This window comes from Drosophila novamexicana, unplaced genomic scaffold, assembly GCF_003285875.2.
Source record: "Drosophila novamexicana strain 15010-1031.04,08,12 unplaced genomic scaffold, DnovRS2.1 tig00000770-arrow-pilon, whole genome shotgun sequence".
NCBI classification, from domain to species: Eukaryota; Metazoa; Arthropoda; class Insecta; order Diptera; family Drosophilidae; genus Drosophila; species Drosophila novamexicana.
The window spans coordinates 2,046,790-2,064,547 of record NW_020824821.1 but is presented as its reverse complement, the minus strand read 5'-3'; the positions used below and the strand labels follow the sequence as shown (position 1 = coordinate 2,064,547).

Genomic DNA, 17,758 nt, shown 5'->3' with positions numbered 1-17,758 from the left:
GTAGGGTTGTTGATATGCTATCGATATTTTTAGACTTGTTTCGATGTATTTTAACAGTGCTATGCAACGGTTAGAGTACGGTCAAAAGCATTATGCAGCACTAGCAATTGTGGCGCATTCAAGTAAATTTTTCAATTCTTGTAAATTATAATTGCACATTTATTTAAACAGCTCCAAATATTTATATATAAGGTAGAATCTTTAATAAACATCATATGCTTTTACTAGTACTTTTAAATGTTGTGCCATTTGCTTATCGATGTAGCGCATTACAAAAGTCCAAGTATCGATACATCGATACTCACAGTAGTCAGTGTGTGTGTGATTTTTTCCCTACGACGTTCATATTTTTGTGCTATTTATGCGATTTTGGTAAAGTTTTTGGACTTTTAAATTCACTTTTATATAATTAGAACGGTGTGTAAGCAATTAACGCATGTGCTTTCTACAAAAGTACATAAAGCAAATGACTGCGTCTTTTGCAAATTAGCAGTTCCCTAACATTGGCATTAAGGTGTCTTGTCGGGCTTCGGGCAGCAGGTAAGCTACACACGCTCTCCCTCTGTTCGTCTTGCAGGCTCTCCATATTCGCGGTCTCTCTCTCTGTCTCACTTACCCACTCTCATTGACCACCAAAATATTTTGCTCATTCCGTCTTATTCTGCTCACAGCTGTTTTTGGGACAGTTCTCAATTTCTTATCAAAGCTGCAATGCAAATAAAACTTTTATTGCATTTACGCGTTTTTCGAGCGAATAAGAAATCTGTAATTCCCAATGCATAGCCAAACTCAGGTAAAAATCAGGTGACACTAGGACCCATTGACTGATGTGTGAAGTTTTCAATCCAAATTCATTCATGATTGCTCTAACATGAATAATGTAAAACTACAGTGAACAGTCGATATAATTTATTGACAGCTATCATATACCTATGAGCATAAAATATTGTAAGTTATTAAAAAATAAGAAAAACAACAATCACAAAACATGCTGTACTTTCTATTATAATTTTTTAAGGAAAACTTAATTACAACATAAAAGGTATACAGTCCATTTATTAATCAGTCAGCAATTCAGTAGATCCGTCAGGACAAACTGTTACCATGTGTGTTTATTGGTAAAATTAATTACATTATCAAGCAGCCGGAGAATCATCCGGCAGCTAGTCAACCAATCAGTCAATCAGTTGGCCCGATAGGACAAATAGTTAGGTACTATATATGTCAATAGATAGGTAATTGTCGCAGTAGGCGTCTTAAATATGCATATGTAATGCAAAATTTTTTGTTTTGTTTTTCTCATAATACTCATATTTATGTCATCGCGCAGACACATTAATAATTTTTCTCATTTATGTTTCTCTTTAAAAGTAAAAACAAAAAAAAAAGCGTAAGCATGGAAAATGAACAGGATGAACTCAGACACAGACATATGCAGGACCAGCACCGTAATCAGCATCATGGCGTACCAATTGGCTATTCGGACGTTATGCTACAGCTTGGAGGCCAGGAGGGGCGTAAGTGCAGCAGCTTATTATATGTTTTAGTATTAATCATATGTTTGGCATTCTAGAACGCTCACCATATGCCGTTTACTTTGAGCAGCCACGCGATGCGCTGCCGGATAGCTATGTTGTAATGCCCACCTATCCACAGACATCCATAGACATGCGAACAGCACAGCAAACACCTGCAACTGCAACAGTCTCTGGTGGTGGTGGTGGTGCTGCTGCTGCTGCTGGTGGTGGTGGTGATGCTGGCGGTGATGGATATTCGGCCATGTTTCAGTATCAGCCGGCGTCCAGAAATCTTAATCGTGAATCCTATGCGGAGTCGGCAAGCTCAACGGGCAACAAATGCTGGAAATGCAATGTTGTACGCGATATCTGCCATTGTAATCGGCTGGCGGAGAGCACTGCCGGCTATCCGACGCCCATGGAGCATGTGCATTCCACACAAACAAATGGCTCTGGCGCTGGCGCCGGCGAGCCAACGCAATTCTTTGAGCTCAGCTCAACGTCAACGGCCGCCACAACCACGTTGTCTGCGGCAGCGGCGGCGGCGAGCAGTGGCAGCAATAGCCGCACGGACAGCGCCCAGTTCATTCCAAATTACACACAACGTAAGACTGAAACGGATGGCCTGTCGCCGCAGCAGCAGCAACAACATCAGGAGTTGCAGCAGCAGCATGAGAATAACAACAGCAGCAACAATAGTATGAATCCCAGCAGCAGCGAGTCGCATTTGGGCAACATCTGGCCAGCTGCCATGGATGATCATGCTGTGGATGAGCAACTACTGTTGCAGGCCAGAAACAATTCGGCTGCTGTCTACGAACTGCCCACCAGTTCGCTTTTAAGCTCCAATAACAGCAGCACGAACAGCTCCTTTGAGGCGAACAGCAGCAGCAGTAATAATAATGCGCATTTGGTTAATGGTAATGTCACGGCCTACGATGATGTCACATCCAGTGCATCGGATACGGAGCATGTGCAATTTGCAAATACGCGCACCACTAACACAACCACGACAACCACATCGGCGGTGCAAAAGAAAAAGCATCAACAGAACCGTACTCGGAATGGCAGTGCAACTGGTGCAGTTGAGGCATCCTCGGCATCCGCTACCTCATCGGTCATTGAGCTGGATGCAACGCCCAGCACCAGCGCCCAAGCACACCAGCAGCAGCAGACGCAGCATCGCAATCGCCACGTCTATCGACGGCGGATATATCCCAGCGTGCTGGAACATGCGGGCGACAACAGCAGCGATGATGGCTGGGATTTGCGAGCGGTGCGACCGCCAAGCAGCAGCAGCAGCGATCTGGAAGCACGCCATGCTGATCACACGTATTTTAATAGTCGTGGTTATATGTTTGATGCGCTGCCGCCGCCACCACCACCACCACCGCCCGATACCAGTTACATGCGTTCCACATCCTCCTGCACAACGGCTACGCACACCACCTGTAGCGTGGACTATGGTGGTCGAGATATATGCGGTGTGCATCGTTTAAACAACGATAGAAGAGGACCCACGCCCACAGTAGAACAGCAGCAGCAGGAGCAACGACCCGCAGCGGTGCTTAAAGCCTGCTATGGTTCGGGCCTGGGCAGCGGTATTGTGCGCACACGCTCCCGTGTTCGGTCCATGGATGAGTCATTACCAGCCGGCAACAACAGCAGCAGCAGTAGTAGCAGCCACAGCTTGTGTCAACCACCCAGAAAACTGGCACGCCTGGAGACTCGCAGCGATGTGCAGCTATCCTCCACCATGTCCAGTTTGTCGCCAACTAACTTTTATGCATTTCAACCAGGTCGTCATCGGCATCGCACCTATGCAGAGCTGGCCAGGAGCAACGAACGGCAGGTAAGACTGGTAATCAAAAAATTTGTTATGTATTATTTATCAAAGGGAATATATCTCCTGCGTCCTAACTTGTTCCCAGCATATCAAAATATTGCATTACTATACCATATTGGTTTCCATAAGATTATCATACTAGAATAAGTGTATTAAGGCAGGGCAGATGCCATTTAAATTTAAAAAAATATATTTTCTGTCTGGTTGGGCATATCGGAAAAAATAGGACAATATCGTAGTAGATAAAAGAACCCAAATTAAAAAGAAATTTCGTTACTTTATATAAAAAAGAAATTTAACATATCCTGGATTTGAACTAGTGACCTTTCGCCAAAGCCAGTTCGTGACTGTTGCTTGTGATATTTTACATACAAACATTGAACATTTTCTCCCAATTTATTATTTTATTTAATTATACCCTGAACCTATTAAAAATGGGTAAAAAGGGTATATTGTATTTGTGCAAAATGCAAATGTATGTAACAGGCAGAAGGAAGCATTTCCGACCATATAAAGTATATATATTCTTGATCAGCATCAATAGCCGAGTCGATCTAACCATGTCCGTCTGTCCGTCTGTCATTGTGTCCGTATGTATGAACGCAAGGAACTCAGAACCTATACGAAATTTTAGATATAGGTCCTTCTAGTGCCTGCGCAGATCGAGTTTGTTTCCGATAATCGATAGCTTCCTCCGTTTCCAAGCAATCGATAAAAATCTATATCGATATCCTGTTTTTTGGGCAATTTTGGTAAATAATAAGAGCCAGCGTCACCAAACTTGACATATAGCTTCTAAAATAGAATATATATATGCATTTGATGTTGGAAGAAGAGGGTTCAGGAACGGCTGAACTGCTGAGTTGCATACATCGTTAATGACCGACTGAACGAGTATCAAGAATGTATCATTCATGACCGACTGAACGAGTACAGAATACATCGTTCACGACCGACTGAATAGCTGAACGAGTGAACTAAATTACCGATTTAGTTCACTAATCACTGAATAAGTTCAGTAATTCATTTTAATGACCCGTTCAATCGAACTTGGTCTGAACTAAACGACACAACTCTAATGTAAACATACACATTTATGCGCGTCTGCTTCGCATTCAATCGCATTCTAACAGCATGGTAATTGCGACTTTTTTCTGTAATGCTATTTTAGTTTGTTTTTTTCTCATAAGTACTTAATTATTGGTGTGGCTGCTGAATAAAGCATAGCAAGTGGTGCGGTCTGTCGCGAGTTCGAACCCTACTGGGGAAGGTATTTTTTTATACCCTGAACCCATTAAAAATGGGTATAAGGGTATATTGTATTTGTGCGAAATCCAAATGTATGTAACAGGCAGAAGTATATATATTCTTGATCAGCATCAATAGCCGATTCGATCTAGCCATGTCCGTCTGTCTGTCCGTCCGTCCGTCCGTCAGTATGTATGAACGCAAGGATCTCAGAACTTATAAGACTTGAAATTTTAGATGTAGGTGCTACTAGTTCCCGCGCAGATCGAGTTTGTTCCAGATAATCGATAACTTACGCCGTTTCCAAGCAATCGATAAAAATCGATATCGATATCCTGTTTTTTTTTTTTTTTTTTTTTTTTGGCAATTTTGGTAAATAATAAGAGCTAGCGTCACCAAACTTGACATATAGCTTCTAAAATAGAATATATATATGCATTTGATGTTGGAAGAAGAGGGTTCAGGGTATCCCCTAGTCGGGAGCTCCCGACTAGAACCTCTTACTTGTTATTTTTGCTGGTGTAGCTGTTGAGTAGAGTCGACAGCAAGTAATACCGTCAGTTGCGAGTTCGAACCCTGCCAAGGGAACTTGATTTTAAATTTATTTGTTGTTTGAGTATTATGGGTCAGGGAATTCTCTAGTCGGGAGCTCCCGACTAGAACCTCTTACTTGTTTTCACTTTCGACTCTGGGATTGGGACCCAGCTCGGACAACCTCTTTTTTCAGAATTTCCCCAATTTATTTAAGCTTTTCTGTCAGATTTCAATTTTAAAAACTTTTCAATACCGAATTTTGTAAGACCTATAAAATAGGCCTATGGAAATCATATAACTTTGAATATATTATATTATATTCATACATTTTCATGTTTGTTGTTTTGTTTTTTGTTTTGGAAACATTGAGCTACCCGAATTAAGTTGTTTGCAAGCTTAATTAATTTTTGGAACCGCTGCGTTCCCTTTTTGTAGTAACAACACTACGCATATGTCTGTAAGGGTATTTAAACTTTGGCAAACCGAACACGAAAGTTCCTGCTTGTACTCACACTGATGTTTCTTTATCGCAGGAGGCTCAACAGTCAACGATACAGACGCCGCAGCAACAGCAACAGAGGACACAGCAGACAAGCGCCGGCTCCTGTGTGATAACCTATGTGGGCAGACCGCGCGAGCCAGATGGCAGCAGGACGGCCAGATCAGGCCCAATGGAGCTGTCCAATGTGCTGCCATCCACATCGACTGGTAGGCGACATCACAATACACACACGAATTCCAATGGAGATAATGCGGTGCTAACAGCGCCCGATCTGCAGCTGTTGGACTGGTCCTCCGATTCGAATGATGAGGACGATGATGTGGTATTTGTGCACTCCACACGCGAGCCAATACTCTCCATAGACCTGACCTCCGATGATGATGGCTTCGGTGGCAGTAACGAGGCGGCGCTGCAGCAGCAGCTGCAACGAATGCAAGAAATACGACAGCGCCGTCGACAGCAGATGCAACAACATCAGCAGCAGCGAGAGCAGCAGCAACAGCAGCGACAGCTGCGCGAGGAGTCTCTGGCCACGTGCAGTCGCACAGCTGGCGGCGTTGAGGGATTGAATGCTGCGCCCGCAACTGCTGCGCCCACAGCCACTGTTACGGCATCGCTGCTGCCACGCCCCAATTCGGCGAGCGATTACGAGGAAAGACGACGTCAGCGTCCTGCGGGCACCTCATTTGCCTTCTACAGTGGCGCCTTAACGGATCGTGTGGCCATCACGGACCACAACTATAGCAGCTATGATCATGCGTCGTCGACCATGGGGCCGATTATAAATCTCAGAAGTCTACTGCCCACACGATGTCCCGGCTTGGAGGCCGAGGCAGCTGCAGCGCATTCCCAGCGCTATTTTCAGCCGATTACGCCGCCGCCCATGTGGCATTTTGGACCGTTGCCGGAGGGACAACCGCCGCCGCAGCCGCCGCCGCCAGCGCCAAGTGGTAATGCGGGCTCCTATGTGCAGCATACCTCAGCGGGTCCGGTTATTGCAACGCCAGTGGTGCCGCCAACAGAAGGAGCTGTGCCCAGCGGTCGCAGCAGTCCCGCCGCCTATTATCATCGATATCAGCCCTATTATGTGCCGCACTATACGATCACAGCGCTGCCGGCGAGTCGCAACAATGGTGATTACTCACCCGGACCACCAAATCCTCATTATCAGGGCGGTTTGGGCAACGCCACGGGCAGCAGTCGCAGCTCACTAAGTGGTGCCATGAGCGCTGCAGCTGTGGCCGCCACGGTAGCTGCCGCTCAGGCGCAATCATTTCACGATCTGCTTTCGCTGGCTAATGTGCCCAGCTCGCCGGTGACCAGCATGGAGAGCAGCAGTCTCGAGGATGACTATCATCATCGCAACCAAACAATAAACATGCTCAATCGGTCCACAACACCCGTGGCAGCGGCTGCTGCTGTGGCCACGGCCGCTGGTCCGCCGCCAGTTATGTCCTCCATAGTAACCGTAGCGGCTGCTGTGTCGCCGCCACCGCCGCTGGAGATGTATTCGGGTCGCACAACCATGCAGTATTGCGGTTCGCCGCCATTTAGTCTACGCCGCTCGGATGCACAATATCATAATCATCGGCAGCACTATCAGCCGCAACCGCATCAGGGCCATCAGGCGCCACAGAATCAAATGCATGCGCACATTCATCCACCGCATCGGGCGAGCGCGATTGTGGCGACATCATTGACACCGGCGCCACCGTATCCAGTGCATCAGAATCTGTGGTATCGACAGCAGAGCATGCAGGAGCTGCATCGTCGTCATATGACGCCCACGCCTATTGATCTCTCATCGAATCCATTGAATCTGACGAGCAGCCTGCGCACACGATATTTGCACAGTATTTGCAATTGTGTGCATGCACGCAATGGGCCTGTCTCCAGTCTAGATCCTGCCTATTATCCGGCCTATGATGCAGCTGTGCAGCAGCAGCAAACATCCACAGCCGCGGGACCCATTGATGCGCATCAGCCACCGCCACAATTGGGTCTACAATATCAGCAGCAGCAGCAGCAACAGCAGCAACAACAGCAACAGCAGCAACAACAGCAACAACAGCAGCAGCATCAGCAACAGATGCAGCAACAACAACAGCAGCATCAACAACAACAACAGCAGCAGCTGCAACATCAACAGCAGCGACGTCGCGCCGCTGTTCATCATCACATGTTCCATCATTACTCGCCGCTACACCTCGAGATTGGGCTAGCCACGCCGCTTTCGCTGGGCTCGTCGCGCATACTCATTGGACCGCCGCGTCCCAATCGTGGCGCCACCTTGGTAAGTAATGGCATTTCATGACCTAATGTATTTAAATCTAAATATATTCGCAATCGCAGGAGATTATTGAGCGCAATACGTTGCCGCATAAATATCGGCGAGTTCGTCGACCCAGCGAAACGGACGAGGATGCAGAAAAGTGCGCCATATGCTTGTCGCTATTTGAGATTGAGAACGATGTGCGGTTAGTAGCAACAAGTCGCTTATCCCTATGCAACTTACTACATATATATACATATCATCTGCCTTTCAGTCGTTTGCCCTGTATGCATCTATTTCACACTGACTGCGTGGATCAATGGCTGGTCACTAATAAACACTGTCCCATTTGTCGTGTTGATATCGAAACGCATATGGCCAAGGATGCGCTGGTGCCCAGCTCCAGCGGGGTTGCAGCAGCTGCCGCGGCTGCCGCTGCTGCTGGCACCGCCGCTTTATGACATTGTGTACATGGCATTTTCATGTAAAGCGACAACAAACGAAACCACACGAACAACTAACGGCTCTCAATCTACTGCAAAACACTAAAAAGGAGACACAACTTTTCAGACTGAGTTCGTCATGTTAAACATTCATGTCGGGGCCAAGCAGGCAGAGCAGCAGCAACAACAACAATAACAACCACCATAATAACAAAAATGATATGTTTACAAAAAAAAAAAAAATATTATTGCATATCCGGGCTGCACACTGCTGTGTTGCAACCTGAAGCAACAATTTTTTTTTGGTGCTGTTGCAGCTGATGCCGGCTGCCCCATTTGGACGCACTATGGGGCAATGCATCTATTAACGCTAAATTTCCTGAGTTCGTCATGCAGGGGCCAGGCCGGCAGCGACAATGAAAATTCTCTTCAAATTCTTTTCAAACAAAACATACACAAAAAAAAGCAAAAATTACCAAAAAAAAAAAAAAACAAAAAAAAAAACACAAAACGGAAACTTAAACAAAACAAATCGTCAAACGTCAGCCATTGGAACTGTGAACCCACCAAAACAGGCGAAAGCAGGTGTAAAAAATTTGCTGCGTTGCATTAAATTATAAACAAAAACAAAACTACAAAAAAAAAAAAAAAAAAATCAAATCAACCGAAAGCAAAAAACTTTGGCTCAAACTCTACGTACATACATATATTATTATTATATATAAAAATTAATTGATAGGTGGTTTCTTTTTTTTTTTTTTGGCATAATCAGCGAGTCATATTTCCTATATTATAAAATTATGTCCATGTTTTGTGAAACGAAATTCTTGTGATTTACACCCACACATATATATATATATGTACTACGTATTGTTAAAGTGTGAATGTCGCCTCCCCATGGTTAATAATTATTCAAAATGTACCAAACTGTAATTGTTATTGTATGACCCCCCTACCGTGACCCCCTCTTTCCCATATTTTACAATTTGTCACGAAATTATAAAGTGTGTGGTACCATCAAAAACGACAAAACAAAAACATTCAATTCAAATGCATTTTAATCCTATCTATTGAATTCTATTTGTTGCCATATTTGTAATTTGTAATTAATTTTCTGGTTAATCTAAACTGATCTGAAGCGTTGCGTGGCGCTAACAGCCACAAAAAAAAACTAATTTTAATTTACGATTAAGTTTTTTTCTGGGTAAACCCAAAAACAAAATCCAATTCAAAGTTGGTCACAGGATACTAAACATTATATTGTATTGATAAACATGAATTGCAAATCAAATACATACGTATATTCAATATTACATTTTAAACATATATTTCATTTCTTGATATGATATCGAACGCATTTTCCTCAGATATGGCACCGAATAAAAATTAGCACCAAAAATGAGATTTCACGAAGTAGGGTTCGTCTCTAGGAACGCTTCCAGCTCAACAGGATAACTACTGGGGCATAAACGATACGCCTATCTAGACATACAAGCTAGAGACTTGGATGGCGCTGCTTAGTTTAGTAGTCCCCATTTATAATTATATATTAATGCCATGTATTTAGGTACATGCTAACTTTTATTAAGCTTTTACAGCACAAGGACTTAAAAACTACAGCTAAAAATTGTTAAATGTTTAACAATGATATATATATAATGCCAAGCTACAGATTTTTTTATGACTGAGATAGAGACATCCTATGTCTAGGTTACATTACTGGGTCCAGCAGCTGTATCGTTTCCACCATCATTGTCGTCATCGTCATGATCCTTGGTCATATCGGCAAAGAAGTCCGAGGCGTTTGTGCACTTGGATGAGGGCAAATTGTGACGTTTCTCCTTGTAGGCATTGTGCTTCTCATTGTACTTGATGTCGCCAAAGTCCTCGAAATATTTTACATTCCAAAAGCGCACATCGTTGTTGTGTGACGAGGATGCCAACAGTTCACCGCTGCAATTGATGTCCAGCGATTCGATGGGCATATTATGCTGGCCCACAACGCCCAGATTGCGGTAGGGCGCAATGTGACAGGCACGAATGTTACCATCCTCGCCAGCCACGCAGGCAATCCTATCCGTAATGGGTATCATCAGACTTATGGGGCTCTTGATGCCCGGATACATATCGCAATGATAGCCAAAATAGCCCCAATTGTATGTATAAAGGCGTCCTTTAGAGGTGCCCGCCACCAGCTTGGAGCTGCCACGATAAATGCCCATGCAGTTGAGCTCCTCCTCGTACGGCTCCGATTGCACATATAATTTACGAGCACCGATATTATAGGTGGTTAAATAGCCATCGGCACTGGTCGCCAACAGCAGCTTATTCTGTTCGTTGGTTAGCATTTGGGTGATCTGATCCTCCACCTCCTTCAGCTCGAATATGGCATCTTTGGTGCGAAAATCCCAAAGCTTAACGGTGCCGGCGTCATCCCCAGTGGCAAATAGACGCTCGTCGAGCACATGCAGCTTATTGATGGCATCATCGTGTGCCGTCTCGTATAGCTTCTTGAGCTTCTCCGTTTCCATGTCGGTGACCATGACGCACTTGTCCTTGGAACATGTAATCAAACTGCGTCCATCCTCCGTGAACTCGACATCGCGACAGGCCTTGGCGTGCACCTCAATGGTGCGCAACAGTTTATTCTCCTCGTTACCATACTCGTACAGATGCACATCACCAATTATGGTCGCCAGAGCGATTATATCGCGCTCTGGATGGAAGCAAATGTCTGTGATGAAATCCTCTAATTTGATTTCTGGCGGTGCACTGCGTGGCTTCTTTATAGCTGCTATAATAGCACGCACTGTCTCATCCGTTTCATCATCGTCATCCAAATGTGAATAATCAGCACCTCCACTGGCGCCCGAACCACTTGCTCCCACTCCATCTGCTGCCGTTTGCTCCTTGCGCCTCTTGGCACTGCTCGCTCCACCAGCTGCAGCCTCATCTATCATTGAATCATCGGAGTCTGTGTCTTCCGCATTAGGATCGAAACTGCCATCGCTGCTGATGCTCTCATTCGAGCTGCTGTGGCCATCAGCTTGTTGCGGCTCTGGTGCGCCCATGTCCACCAAATCGTATTCATCGTCATCGCTCTCGGATTCGTTAAGCACCTCCTGTTCAATTTCAGCTATTACACCAACTACCATATCGTCATCAATGTCATCGAGCTCGTCTTCATTCGCTGGCGCCTTGAAATGCTCATGCCTGTCCATAAATTCGATAAATATATGTTGACTTATTTGATAAAGCAGTAAAACTTACGTATGCATAGTAGGAATGACCTAAAATCAGATTTTTTCTCGTTTTATTGGACAGAACACGCTTTTTTCGCCAGAACCAAAAACCAAGAGTAGCAAGAGGAAGCATGACACACAACAAAACACATGCCAGGCGCACAGCTGATGGCATGGCAACAACAACAGCACCAACTACTCGAGAACAATTTGAGTCGAAACACCCTGTAGCCAAAAATTCAACGTGATGACTTGTAGCGCGGCTATAATATTAATAGTAACACAACAATGTTTAAGTATTGTTTTTGGTTAATATATTAATGTAGTATTATGTATTGTATTAACATATTAGGTAGTGTTTAAATTATATGTACATGATTCCGCTGCGCTCTCCTTGCTACATTTTTTTGCAACCAGAGTATTTAAGTAGAAAAAAAAATAGAACGAATGCAGTGCTGCCAGACAGTCAAAAAAAGTTGATTTCAGTTGCCGTCAAGCTCTAGCAATGGTGTTATGAAAAAGCGGACATACATCTCCTCCTGGTCATCGGATTGCATCATGAAATGCATCTCTAGCAAACCACTGGCATCCGTTTTAATGGCCACCTTTGAGGCCACCTGCATTGCTTTGTTGGTCAGCTTGATTTGTTGGCTTTTGTAACGAGCCACCGTTGTCTCACGGCAATTAAACAATATTATCATATCACTGGACTTGGCCACTTCCACGCTGGACTCTGCCTGCATTACGCCCAACGTGGTGATCTTAAAGTGTGGTTTTAACGGCGAAATAGTAATCTCATACTCATCAGCCGCCTTGTCAAGCTCGTGAAAGATATTTGACAGATCTGGACCACGCATAAATATAGTATTTAAGCTTGAACTGTTTAAATCCAGCTCATACTCCATGGGCTCCTCCACGTTCGTAGTCCTAATGGAGCATTCTGTGCTGACCTGATCGTCATCGTGCGGTTCCAGCAGCAGCAGCAGGGGTGCGCCTTCGCCCTTATACAAAATTTTGATGCTACAATCGGACAGGCCAAACAGACTCAGGCACTCGGCCAGTACATTGATCTTCACACTGAAGCTTGGCGCGCCGTCGACCTTGAACTCGGCAAAGAAAGCGGGCGCTATAAATAATGTGGCCTGTATGGATTTGCCCTGCTCCACCGTGATGAGTAGTCCATCTTCACTAGCTTGCAGCGTGCCAAACTGTAAAAATGAGTATTGATTAATGACAGTTGAATTGTTTAAATTATTAAATAGATTGTTTACATCACTGAAACAGATTGCTTTAATGGATGAGTAGAAGGTCTTTATGTGCTCCAAACGGCACACCAGCTTGTAATTCTCATACTGTGATTGCGTTAACATTCTGCGATTTTTAATGATACCCTTCTCGTACAGCAGCTTCGAGTGCTGCATTAATCCTCATAGAAATCGTTGTGGAAGTATCTAAACTGATCCAGCGTCAAGATCTGTGCCCGTGGCTCTAGATTTACAAGCCAATGCAAGCGCTGTGCCAGCACGTGCTCACAGGTGAACGAAACTTGATTGCTCTTGTTGATGTCTATTTCCTGCTGCTCCTCCTCCTCCTCCTCCTCACCCTCCTCCTTGTCTGTTAACTGCAACACACAACGCTGGAAATAGCGGCACTTGCAATAATTTACACCTGGTACGACACGCACAACATGCGCTAAGTTTCGCTTGCTGCTCAATTCCGCTATGCTCCGTAAGCGATCTGCTGTGTAGTAGATAATAAAGCTCCACTCATCAAGCAGACGCAGTGCCCGCTCTAGAAGATCCTCGCCCAACAAGGCGCTCAACTCTATAAACAACTCTGTGCGTTCAGCTGGAATAAAAGTATTCGTTATTATTATCTGATTTAATATGTCGACGCAAGTACTACCTGTAGTTAAGATTGTACCATTAGTACGTTTGTATTTATGAAAAACCTGCTGCACTAAGCCGGGTAAAAACAAATCACCCGTTGCTAATAATTTATCATTATCAAGCGCCATTTACAAATCTAAAAAATTGCACGTTCGTCAAATTAGCGGCAGGAACTTAGCGTCGATTTTTTGGTACTTGGTATCGAAAAGGAATCGTTCACTTTCAAATGCATTTATTTACTGAATTGTAAAAAACGAAATTATTTAATTTGTTTTTCAAGTTTAGCTTATAAGATGGGTAAACAAAGGGGTTGAACAATTAGGTTTTCATCCTTCTTTAAATATTTTGTTTCAGTGATAACGTTTCGAAAACCTCATAAACGCGATTAAAGCCTCACCTAACCAATCTTCAAAAAAATTATAAAAATCGATCAGCACGTTTTTAAGATATTTGTACAACAGTGCAGCGACCTCGTTGCGAGCCCCATACAAAATGACCGTACACAATTAGCCTTGCACTTGAACCTTAATACCCTTTCTCAGGAATAATGGCCCTCAATGTACGCTATACCAATTTGAAGATATGTACATATTTCAGAAAGCCTAACGTAATAACCGTAAACCAATTGATTGGACAGTTTTTTAAATAATAATTTAATGTAAAGTGACATCATGTTAATTTTGAAGTTCTATCGAACAGTGCTGAACAATTTGATACAGTACTGAGCGGGATCAAATTAATTCAAGTTATTTGTATATATGAACGAAGTGAAGACTTTAAAAGACTTTACAATGAAAAATGATCTTTGGTAAAATATAAAGCTGTTAAATAAGGCAACAGCGCATTAAAGAATTTATACACAGCATTATAACAAAAAGGTGGCAATATTACAATATATTTCAATCTATTTTTATATTTTTCTCCGATATTGGTTCTAAATGCCTGGTTTTATTTGGCTTTGTGCTTAATTATATAAATAAATGCATTTAAAAGTGAGCGATTCCTCTTCCGATACCAATGATCGACGTTAGGTCGCCGCCGCTAATTTGACGCACATCGCACAGCGGCTGTGAAAGTATCGATTTATAATGTCAGCTGTTTTGTTGTGGCAGTGACTCTGTTATTATCTATCAATAACTGTTAGTTAGAACCAGTTCATTAAGGAAGTATTTTTCGCTCGTTCACTCATCGGCTAAGCCAACACTGGCTCACTGTCAAAATCGTTTGCGTGTACTCGATTTCGCCGCATACGGCATTTCCATCATTTTTACATATTAATTATTAGTTTAAGTACTTTATTGTTACCATTAGAAGAAAGACAGGATGATGCACTCACTGGTCTTCGTTGTTTTAGCGCTAATCAGCTGTCTGCCTAATAACAATGGTGCGTATTTTGCAGCAGCGGCATCGCCGTTTATGTGGTGTGCTGTGATTGGCCGGCCACGCAGCTCTTGCCGCCCTACAAATATCAATTATACGATTCCTATCAATAATAACAAATACTCCCCCAGCTGTTCAGAATAACTATGTGACATGTGGGTCCATACTGAAATTGCTCAATTCGGACTATGCGTATCGACTGCACTCCCATGATGTGAAGTATGGATCTGGATCTGGCCAACAGTCGGTGACGGGTGTTGAACAGAAGGAGGATGTCAACAGCCACTGGGTGGTCAAGGCGCAAACCAAGAAGCTTTGCGAGCGCGGTGAGCCCATTGCATGTGGTGCCACCATAACCTTGGAACATTTGACCACCAAAAAAAACCTGCACTCGCATCACTTCTCATCGCCGCTCTCGGGCGAGCAAGAGGTGTCCGCATATGGCGTCGATGGAATCGGCGACACCGGTGACAATTGGGAGGTCGTTTGCGCCAACGATAGCTGGATGCGAGATGCACACGTAAGACTGCGCCACGTGGACACTGGCATGTATCTGGGCATGTCGGGACGGTCTTATGGTCGACCCATTTCTGGCCAAATGGAAATCGTGGGTCTGCACAGTCCACAACATGGAACACGTTGGACTACCTCTGAAGGACTCTATATCGTACCAAAGGACAAGGAGTCGACGCACGAGGAGTACGCTCACACGGAACTGTAGTTACAGACCAGGATAAGATTTTTACGATTAGTTGATTACCTCTAATTTAGCTGAATTTTTGTAAAGCGAACCAGTTTGCTTGCATTAAAAAAAGAACAAGTAAATTTGCGTTGTTCAACACTGGCCCAGCAGACGTTGCCTATTTAGTATATATCGTGGTTTCGTCGCGTTAGGCGCGTCTTTCTAGCCTTTCTCGTAAAAGTTAAGAACATTTATTTATTCGTTTTTTATTTGCACTTTTCTACTAATTGAGATGCAAGTTTTACACCGAACGTGAAATAGATCCACTTTTCGTGAATTAAGCTTTATCATGTACGTACGCATTATATCAACATGTACCTACGCATTAAGGCATATATGCATGTATGTATGTATGCATATGCATACGTGTTTTAGCGCGCGATTTTATACATACATATTTTTATATTAGGGTTTCGCCAGATGTAAGCCCTTAACAGTTTTTTTTTTGCACTTTCAACAATATTTGCTTAATGGCTAGCAGCTGTTTGCCGTTGTAAACAATTATTGTATACATACAGGCATTTATACATAGAACATGCGAATATGATTAATAGTTTTTAAATGCGAATTAGATTGGCACCAGCGTCAAATACCCTTTACCAAGCAGTTAAATATTACATTGAAAGTTGAATCATTTTTAAAATGCTATAAATATTGGTTATTTGATTGTTTTTATTTTTTTTCACTTATTTTTGCAAACAGCAAGGAATTTGCGAAAGAATTGCGAAAATGATTTATATATATGCATATATATGGACATTCATGCTCATTAGCTGGATGGTTTATTGTTTGTTTCTTTTGTTTAGAGCTTAGTCAATGCTTTGTGTGCACATCCTGTCAGTAAGCTTAGTAAGGTCAAATGCAGCAGTATTACCCCACCCCCACCCCCAGCTATGAACACTTTTACATATTTCTCATAATCGCGTTGTCCTTGTAACCATTTAAGCGTAAATTGCTGGCAACCTGAAAGAATTGTGTTATCTGTTTCTTAGTGAAAAGATACAAGAAGGCCTTAATCGTACCCCATCTTAGGACTATATTGAAGGATTAAAGATCATCTCTTCGGATACTGAGAAATTATCGAAAACCTAAATGCAGCTTGTGTTGTCGCTGATAGCCTTAACTGTTTGTAAAGGGCCCATCTCATTGCATGTGCTTTCGGAAAGCTACAATGGCCAAAACGTCCGTTTAGCTTTATCGATTCTTGCTTATCAGTGGGCCGGAGCGGTCTTCACAGCTAAATGACTGACTAACTGACAGATTGACGTTCGCTTTCTTTAAAAGTTTGTTGTTTTATATATATACGTTACACAATATTATAATATAAGGCATGTGTGTGGGCGTGACTTCATCTATATATATCGTTCTCTTTATGGCATACGCACACACTCACACACACACACATACACACACACACACACACACACACACACACACACACACACACACACACACACACACACACACACACACACACACACACACACACACACACACACACACACACACACACACACACACACACACACACACACACACACGCACGCACGCTTTACTCGCACGCACGACTGCATGGCTGAGCAATAAAAATTGTTGCCTGCTTTTGAGCGTTTGCCCCTTTTTAAAGCATACATAAATAAAAAATAGTCAGCGGTATATTTAAACAATTTTTACAACTAGCCGGTTTAATTAAATGGCAACTTCAGCATGATAAACTACCCATATATACATATACCATACATAAATTTAATAACCTCTCCCAAGGCTAATGAGTATTGAATGGCTGACGACCTGCTGTTTAATATTGTAGCGGGTGCAATCGAGCTTAGCTCCCAGCAAAGCAATGGAAAAGTTTCTCAGTTCCACAAGCACCTGTTTCAAAAGTACACGACAGCAGCTACAATCACAGAAGAACTTACAGGCATAAGAATCTGTATACATATAAATACCGGCAATCAAGGGCAAACAGAGAAATTCTTTCGCAAAGCCCAACAAAACGGTTACAAAATAAAATCTTATATTGTCCCTAAAGCCTCCAGAACTGACATAGCAAGTGTTTCAAAATTTAAAGCAAAAACAAACCCCTATTATATAAATAGGATTATATTCGGCTCTGATTCCCTTAACATATATTATTATATTA

General features: G+C 43.2%; 5 protein-coding genes across 6 annotated transcripts; 2 read left to right on the top strand and 3 right to left on the bottom strand.

Moving 5' to 3' along the window:
• Positions 1-1,327: 1,327 nt before the first annotated feature.
• Positions 1,328-9,645, top strand: LOC115763645. Its single transcript, XM_030706287.1, has 5 exons — positions 1,328-1,517; positions 1,574-3,369; positions 5,679-7,940; positions 8,000-8,124; positions 8,194-9,645. The coding sequence occupies exons 1-5, from the start codon at positions 1,355-1,357 to the stop codon at positions 8,378-8,380; spliced, it is 4,533 nt and encodes a 1,510-aa protein (XP_030562147.1). The 5' UTR covers positions 1,328-1,354; the 3' UTR covers positions 8,381-9,645.
• Positions 9,646-9,940: 295 nt separating this feature from the next.
• LOC115763657 (WD repeat-containing protein 55 homolog) lies at positions 9,941-11,759 on the bottom strand. Of its 2 annotated transcripts, XM_030706327.1 has the most exons (2): positions 11,633-11,759; positions 9,941-11,575 (listed from the first exon to the last, which is right to left on the bottom strand). In XM_030706327.1, exons 1-2 carry the CDS (start codon positions 11,638-11,640, stop codon positions 10,069-10,071), a joined length of 1,515 nt encoding a protein of 504 aa, XP_030562187.1. In that variant the 5' UTR covers positions 11,641-11,759; the 3' UTR covers positions 9,941-10,068. The 2 variants fall into 2 exon arrangements, with proteins under 2 accessions (XP_030562187.1, XP_030562188.1); XM_030706328.1 differs by lacking the exon at positions 11,633-11,759 and having other exon boundaries at positions 9,941-11,583.
• A 110-nt stretch (positions 11,760-11,869) lies between these two features.
• Positions 11,870-13,037, bottom strand: LOC115763661 (cell cycle checkpoint protein RAD1). The gene is made up of 2 exons (XM_030706333.1): positions 12,876-13,037; positions 11,870-12,812 (listed from the first exon to the last, which is right to left on the bottom strand). Exons 1-2 carry the CDS (start codon positions 13,023-13,025, stop codon positions 12,087-12,089), a joined length of 876 nt encoding a protein of 291 aa, XP_030562193.1. The 5' UTR covers positions 13,026-13,037; the 3' UTR covers positions 11,870-12,086.
• LOC115763669 lies at positions 13,003-13,673 on the bottom strand. The gene is made up of 2 exons (XM_030706340.1): positions 13,510-13,673; positions 13,003-13,452 (listed from the first exon to the last, which is right to left on the bottom strand). The coding sequence occupies exons 1-2, from the start codon at positions 13,619-13,621 to the stop codon at positions 13,025-13,027; spliced, it is 540 nt and encodes a 179-aa protein (XP_030562200.1). The 5' UTR covers positions 13,622-13,673; the 3' UTR covers positions 13,003-13,024.
• A 1,013-nt stretch (positions 13,674-14,686) lies between these two features.
• LOC115763666 (stromal cell-derived factor 2) lies at positions 14,687-15,698 on the top strand. Its single transcript, XM_030706337.1, has 2 exons — positions 14,687-14,877; positions 15,005-15,698. Exons 1-2 carry the CDS (start codon positions 14,817-14,819, stop codon positions 15,592-15,594), a joined length of 651 nt encoding a protein of 216 aa, XP_030562197.1. The 5' UTR covers positions 14,687-14,816; the 3' UTR covers positions 15,595-15,698.
• Positions 15,699-17,758: the final 2,060 nt, after the last annotated feature.

Bases quoted from the DNA above. Each gene is read 5' to 3' on its own strand.
- LOC115763645 (XM_030706287.1), top strand. From the start codon at position 1,355: ATGTTTCTCTTTAAAAGTAAAAACAAAAAAAAAAGCGTAAGCATGGAA. The intron at 1,518-1,573 runs GTAAGTGCAGCA...TTGGCATTCTAG, and splicing joins GCTTGGAGGCCAGGAGGGGC to AACGCTCACCATATGCCGTT. The intron at 3,370-5,678 runs GTAAGACTGGTA...TCTTTATCGCAG, and splicing joins CCAGGAGCAACGAACGGCAG to GAGGCTCAACAGTCAACGAT.
- LOC115763661 (XM_030706333.1), bottom strand. From the start codon at position 13,025: ATGCAGCACTCGAAGCTGCTGTACGAGAAGGGTATCATTAAAAATCGC. The intron at 12,813-12,875 runs GTAAACAATCTA...TCATTTTTACAG, and splicing joins AAGCAATCTGTTTCAGTGAT to TTTGGCACGCTGCAAGCTAG.
- LOC115763669 (XM_030706340.1), bottom strand. From the start codon at position 13,621: ATGGCGCTTGATAATGATAAATTATTAGCAACGGGTGATTTGTTTTTA. The intron at 13,453-13,509 runs GTAGTACTTGCG...CTTTTATTCCAG, and splicing joins TGGTACAATCTTAACTACAG to CTGAACGCACAGAGTTGTTT.
- LOC115763666 (XM_030706337.1), top strand. From the start codon at position 14,817: ATGATGCACTCACTGGTCTTCGTTGTTTTAGCGCTAATCAGCTGTCTG. The intron at 14,878-15,004 runs GTGCGTATTTTG...ATACTCCCCCAG, and splicing joins CTGTCTGCCTAATAACAATG to CTGTTCAGAATAACTATGTG.